We start from the raw sequence: 6911 nt of genomic DNA, 5'->3' as shown, positions 1-6911 counted from the left end.
ATAACGTAAAACCTATCACGAAATAACGTCAAACTTATCACGAAATAACGTCAAACTTATCACATAGTTATGTGAAACTGAGGGCAGGACAGAAAATAATTGAGAACCACTGGTCTAAATATACTAAATAGTGACAAAAACAACACTTTAAAGATTATATTTATGGTAATAAGTCTAAAATACAAATGTAGGCACCCCACGTTAAAATGTTGATTAATAAAGAGAAATTTTGTTTCCTATTCCTACTAATCAGCTATTGGCCCACACAGGACCAATAAGGACCAAGGCAGGTTGTACCTTTAGCACTGGCCACAGTGTTATTCTGCATTGTTATTTGTATATAGCTGCACAGGCTGTTACATGCTTACCTTTTGTTCCTCCTCACGCAGTACACCACTAATCCAATCAGTGCGGTCAAAAGGAGACAAATTCCAACTGTGACTATAGCAGCAAATCCTGCCGCAGGCACACAGTCGCAGGGTGAAAAGTCTGAAACACACGTCGACACTCAAAATCATTTGCGTATCAGTAGTGTATTCAGGTTGTGGTACCGTATTTTCCGGTCTATAAGTCACACCTTTTTTCCATCCATTTCATCCGTTATTTTTATACTCAGATGCGACTTGTATATTAAAATATATATCATTTCACATGTTTGCCACTAGAGGGCACTCTAGGCTTGTGTACCAGTATCTGCTACCGCTGTACCACTGAAAATTTACATGTTCGTTATTTTCCCCACGGATAGCCATTAAAGGGCACTGTAGCTGGCTGGTGTGACTTATACTCCGGAGCGACGCTAGTTAACTCTACGGTAGTTAACTCTTGTTTTCACCTGTGACAGTTAACTCATGATGGTCTGTCTGGTTCTGTAATGTGACAGTATTTTGAGCAGCACAAGCGTATGTCCCGCCGTTTGAATGTTGCACCGATGGCACAATATGCACAGCAGCGTGACCATGAGTTGGTTGTCCATTGAAAAACCAGGTGATTTCTGCTGCTGGGAAAGATTCACTGTGGCAGTAGAGCATTGTGGGATCACCAGCATACACAGACTGGGGTCCTACAATTGTCACATTGTAAGGTCCATCTGTAAGACAAACAAATAATCATACTGTATTATTTCTGTAATTGTATAGTTAACTGGTTTAAAACATATTTACAGGTCATTTCTGTCTTCACCAGGGATTGTATGTCATGTTTAAAAGACGTAGCATCTAAACCAGGCATGGGCAAACTAAGGCCCGGTGGCCAGATGCTGGCCCGTTCAGCTTTTTAATCCGGCCCGCCAAACATCTCCAAATGATATAATTTATTTATATTATCATTATACTTCTGCCTTTTCCCTGCAATACCCATGTTTTCCCAGTAGATGGTGTAGAAAATGATAAAAAGCATTTTAGCATTTTAGCCTTTATGCATGACTTTTACATGTCATTTATCTTAGTACACACAAACGCTCCAGCTATCTGCTCCTGACCCGGTCCCCCCTTTTCAATTTTAGGAAAATCGTGGCCTGCGATCTAAACTCTTAGTTTAGAGCAGACGGCGTTAAAAAAAAAAAAAAACTGTAGATCTGCTGCGACAGAATGTGGATCCTCAGACAGGAATGATTAGTATTTTTAATTATCTGTAAATAAATATTATACATATAAAATGTACCTTTAATTTAGTACACCATGTTCTCTACATCACCGAATCAACATTTAAGCTAACCGGACTGGAAAAAGCATGCAACTAGTTGGAGACATGGAAAAGCATATGTATATTATTATTAGTAGTAGTAATAGTAGCTGTAATAATAATAATAATAATAATAATAAATATCACTACTGTTCAAATCAAAGTATATATGACTAAAAAAGTTTGGTCATTGCTATATACTTACTGTATATACCGTACATAGAGATAATAAAGTTACAGTATGAATATCTAATATCTAAAATTCTGATTCTAGGCCTGGTAGATTCATCGAAAACTCAAATCGACCTCAATTGAAGTCAATCAAACATTTCGAAATATTTTTAGGCAGAATACACACAAGAAGACCGACCCGCAAAAGTGTAAAATCAAATTGTGAGCAACCATCGTGCTTTTAAATCTGGCCCCAACTTTCCCATCCCAGTCGGGGTCAAAAAGGATTATATAGATTTTGTAAACAAAGGTATTGTACTGGACAAAAACAACATATTTAGCACATGCGTAATCTACTAAGGAGCCAAAGCCCTAAATGATATTTGGGTAACAATTCCTACGTGAGTTCAACTCACAAACTCACATTTGATGACGAGTTCCACGGCCTCGCTGATTCCATGACTAATGCCGTTCGACACATTGCACCTGAATGGTCCTTGGTCAAAGCGGGTGACAGCGTGTATAATGAGGATGGAGTTTTCATCGGTGAACTGCACTCTATCACTGGCTGTGACCTCAGAGCTGCCATTTAGCCAGAGGAAAGAGCGCGTGGATCCAGAGCATGAGCAGGTCAAACTGATGGAGCCAGTAAACTCCACCAGCTCTGTGACGTTTGGATTTACCAACACGTTAGACACCGGCACTGTGAGAGGAAAAAAAAATGAGTCACTGAGAGCAAAGCTTCAAACGGAATTTATAACAAAGACATGGATGTGACGTGTATTTTCCGGACTATAAGTCACAACTTTTTTTCATCCTTTGGCTGGGTTTACAACTTATACTCTTAGACGACTTATACTCAGGTGCTGCTTGTATATTACGATATATAATTTTACTTTAGTTTGTTATTTTCCCACTGACAGCCGCTAGAGGGCACTCCAGACTTGTCTACCAGTATCTGCTACTCCTGTACCACTGAAAATGTATTTTATATTTTAAAAAAAAAAAATGGTTTGCTGTTCCTTACCCAGTATAGATAGAATCCGAGGTTGCGATGTCTCAGATCTCAAGGTTTTGTTGTTTAAAGCCTGACAGCTGTAGTTACCACTTTGCCTCTCGGTGACGTTAACCAGCCGGAGCACTGGTCCAGTGTCCGACAGTTTGACCTCATTCTGAAACCAGGAATACAGAGCTGCAGGACTGGAGACAGCCGTGCAGCTAAAGTTGACACTGGATCCTTCTTGATAGTATTGTTGAGACGGAAACACTGTCAGGTTAATATTTTCTGGACCAACTGGATCAAAAAAAAAAAAAAAGGCAAAACCATTTTTTTTTTTACAGCGAACAGAAATTAAGCAACATGGAAAAAAAATCTGTTCAATGCATACAGATATTTATATGATATTTTTACTAATGTGCAGAAATGCTGTTGGATGTAAAAAAAATAAGAGCTGTGATTTTAAAACTCTATATATAGATATATAGTATATACTATAACCATAAAAAGGCTATAACCATAGCCCTCCCCCGGGAGACAATGGATGGATGAGCGATAATATCGGCCGATATAAGCATATTTATTCAAAATCTGTTCGAAATGTTATCAGTTTTCCTTCTAATAATAAAAAACCCGACAATGCAGTGCCTGGGTTTGGTCCTGATGTGACCTAAGAATAGTTTAGAAGTGAGAGTGAAACTTTTTTTTGTCATTGTGACATGTCTGCAAACGGCTGCATATATCGGTATCGGTTGATATCGGAATCGGAAATGAAGTGTCTGATCAATATCAGTATATCGGGAAAAAGTTAATAACAGACATCCCTAGTTTTAAACATACCCGCCATACTTGAACCGATTAGTTTGCCTGTTTTTTCTTCTGCTTGGATTTTTAAGCTTAAACAAGATTGAGAGACTGCTTCGTGCACTTTTTTAAACATACCCGCCATACTTGAACCAATTAGTTTGCCTGTTTTTCTTCTGCTCGGATTTTTAAGCAAGATTGAGAGACTGCTTCGTGCACTCGTGACTCACAGTTGATGGAAAGTTTCACCGCATCACTGGTGGAGTTACTGAAATTATTGAAGACGTGGCACAGAAACGGTCCAGCGTCATATCGGCTCACATTGATGATAACAAGCCGGGAGCCATCGTCCATCAGCTGGACTCTGTCACCGGCCGTGATCTCGGAGGTTCGGTTGATCCAGCGGAAGGAACGCGAGGATCCAGAGGAGGAACAGGTGAAACTAACGCTGCCGAACTCCGACAAGTCTGTCGCATTGGGAGTGATGACTGCGTTGGAAACGTTCGCTGTGGATTGGAAAATATAGTTATATATTTGGTAGATTAATATATAATTATAATTACCATTTTAGGTCGTGATGTAAAAATGGCATCTTGAAAACCAGTCGTCATTGTTAGTGTGAACATCGCAGCCATGTCTTTTAGTCATAACAGAAGTTCAAAACAGTAAATCGTCATATTAATTCAACATTTTCCATTGGAAAGCTGAAAGTTGATTACATTTCATTTGTAACAGACGTACTCTCTGACCTTGTTTACCTGTTTGGGATGGGCTTTAACGTGTGACAGTGAGCATCAAAAACTCTTAGAACTGACGTATAAATGCGCAGAGTCCTAAGAGTTAGAGTTTCTAAAATCTGTTTTCAATATATGTTTAATGACATTTTCGGCATAATCATCGCTGTTTGAATTGTAACTTACATTTCAGAATTGTTAAAACCACAGGTTGAGATGTTTGGGTTTTCATGGTTCTGTTGTTGAAGGCTTCACAGGTGTAGTTCCCGCGCTGACTCAACTGAACGTTCATCAGTCTGAGCTCAGGTGTTTTGTGGACTGATGGATTCCCATTCAGGTACCACAGAAACTGGGCAGGAGGTCTGGAGACCACTGAGCATGTTAGAATGACATCTGACCCTTGATCGTGATATTCTTTTAAGGGAAAAACTGTCAGCTTAATGTCTTCGGGACCCACTGCGAAAAACCAAAAAAAAAAGACATAAATATTATTTAAAATTTGATCAAAAGCTAAAGCTAAGCTAATGCATTTGAACAGTATCTACAGTGTCAGTCTGTGACTTACAGATTATTAGGAGGTCCACCGCATCACTGGTGCCGTTACTATGAGCATTTGAAACATGACACCTGAATGGTCCCTGGTCATAACGGGTGACATTTACTATGGTGAGAGCCGAGCCTCCATCAGTCAGCTGAACTCTGTCACTGGCTGTGACCACAGAACTGCCATTCAGCCACTGGAAGGTGAGCGAGGATCCAGAGGAGAAACATCTCAGGGTGACCGGGCCGCTGAACTCCATCAGCTCTGTGCTGTTGATCGTCACTGATACATTGGAGACACGCTCTGTAGGGTAAAAAAAAAGAGAGAAGTTTTTTACACTAAATGATTAAAAGATATTATATGGATATATTTACATTGATGTCATATGTATTGAAATAGTGTAAGTAAGCAGTGTTTCTCAATTATTTTCTGCTATAGGTCACCCTCCACGAATTGAAATGCTATTGAGTGCCTGGTAATATTTATTTATTTGTCTGTACAAACCACTGTATGAGTTAAAGGCACCAGCATTGTGCATACAATCCTCTGATTAACATTAAATGAGCTGCAATGCTGCCATCTAGTGACTAGAGGCTTGTTTATCGTTCATAATGTTGAGGAGGAGAGAGTGTGAGGGGAGTTTTTGAAGAAGCTGGGTTGAGAGAAATAAAAAAGAGTTTAGAATAAGATACTGCAATTTGTGTTTCTTCAGCGCCCGGAGGCGTATGACTGGTCTGTCGCATTACGCCATTTTTATTGCACACATCGTTTGGTGTACCGGGTTTTCAATAATGGAGGAAAAACCGATAATGATTCTTACAGATGTTGCATAATTTTTACTTATATCGGGACAATGATATCAGTTGGCCAATATTATCGGACATCCCCCCCAAAAATAAAATGTAATTACTTTTTAATTAATTTCATTAATTTAATTTAACTTTTACAAATCTCTTTTGTTATTATTATTAATTTGCCATCACAGATGAATCACATCATCTCATTTGTTCCACAACGAAGTGTATAACGATACACTCAACTCACCATACAATATTAATTCAAATTAAAATTCATTTTAATTGGCAAGCAGAATTATCTTCTTCTTTTAAAGTCTGCTAATTTTATTGTGATTTTTTTTTTTTTTACTTAATCATTGGATATGTATAAGAAGAACACATACTGTAAAATACTAAAAACCAAAAGCTGCAGCATTTTTTTTTCTATGACAAAAAGACCTGTACCATCAACGTACCATATACCGACAGTTTGCAATATCCCTTTTGGTGTCCTGCACCAGTTGGGATGACTGTGACTGTGTATTCTCCTGTGTCACCAATGGTCAGGCCACGCAGCTCCAATGATCCAGTGGCTCTAAAGAGGGTGATCCTGCCTGAATAATCTGGTGCAGTGATGTTAGCGTTACTTGAGGTTATTATATTAGAAGTGGTGCCATGGTTGTCTGTAAAGGTCCAGGTAACAACCATTAAGGGTGTTTCTTGCGGTGGCACTGTTGTGGTGAATGTCACCGTCTCTCCCGCAAATGCTGTCAGACTGTCTGGAAGTACACCAGCACCGTGGGTGCTACCTAGATAGGACACAGATACAAGAAGCAAGGCAATAACTGGAGTAACAATTTAGCTGATGCGACTTGAACTCGAACACTTTTTTTACACCACAAAAAGAACTAAGTGCCATAACGAACCTGTCATTTTCACCACAATGGAGAGGAAAGCAGTTTGTAGTGGTTTGCAAAAAAAATTTTAAAGAAGAGGGTTAGAGTCTAAGCTATACAGTATATGTTATATTTATTATTATTATCATGTATATATATATATATATATATATATTGTAATTTCCGGACTATTGAGCACACCTGAATATAGGCCGCACCCACTAAATATAAAAAGAAAAAAAAATAGTACATATATAGCCCGCACTTCACTATAAGCCGCAGGTGTCCACGTTGTAACATGGGATATTT

The 6911-nt window shown here is 38.8% G+C and overlaps 1 protein-coding gene across 1 annotated transcript in view; it reads right to left on the bottom strand.

Moving 5' to 3' along the window:
• Window positions 1–6911, bottom strand: part of LOC103388816 (carcinoembryonic antigen-related cell adhesion molecule 5-like) — a 9736-nt gene that overhangs the window by 1362 nt on the left and 1463 nt on the right. The window contains exons 2-9 of the mRNA XM_008324000.2: window positions 6183–6515; window positions 4955–5233; window positions 4576–4845; window positions 3886–4161; window positions 2882–3148; window positions 2279–2557; window positions 836–1090; window positions 369–489 (exon numbers count right to left, since the gene is read on the bottom strand). Coding sequence (XP_008322222.1) covers window positions 369–489; window positions 836–1090; window positions 2279–2557; window positions 2882–3148; window positions 3886–4161; window positions 4576–4845; window positions 4955–5233; window positions 6183–6515 — 2080 coding nt within the window. The remainder of the gene's footprint in view (window positions 1–368; window positions 490–835; window positions 1091–2278; window positions 2558–2881; window positions 3149–3885; window positions 4162–4575; window positions 4846–4954; window positions 5234–6182; window positions 6516–6911) is intronic.

Source organism: Cynoglossus semilaevis, chromosome 13 (assembly GCF_000523025.1).
Source record: "Cynoglossus semilaevis isolate Cse_v1.0 chromosome 13, Cse_v1.0, whole genome shotgun sequence".
Lineage (NCBI taxonomy): Eukaryota > Metazoa > Chordata > Actinopteri > Pleuronectiformes > Cynoglossidae > Cynoglossus > Cynoglossus semilaevis.
Note: the sequence above shows the minus strand (reverse complement) of the source record. Positions and strands in the feature narration are given on the sequence as shown.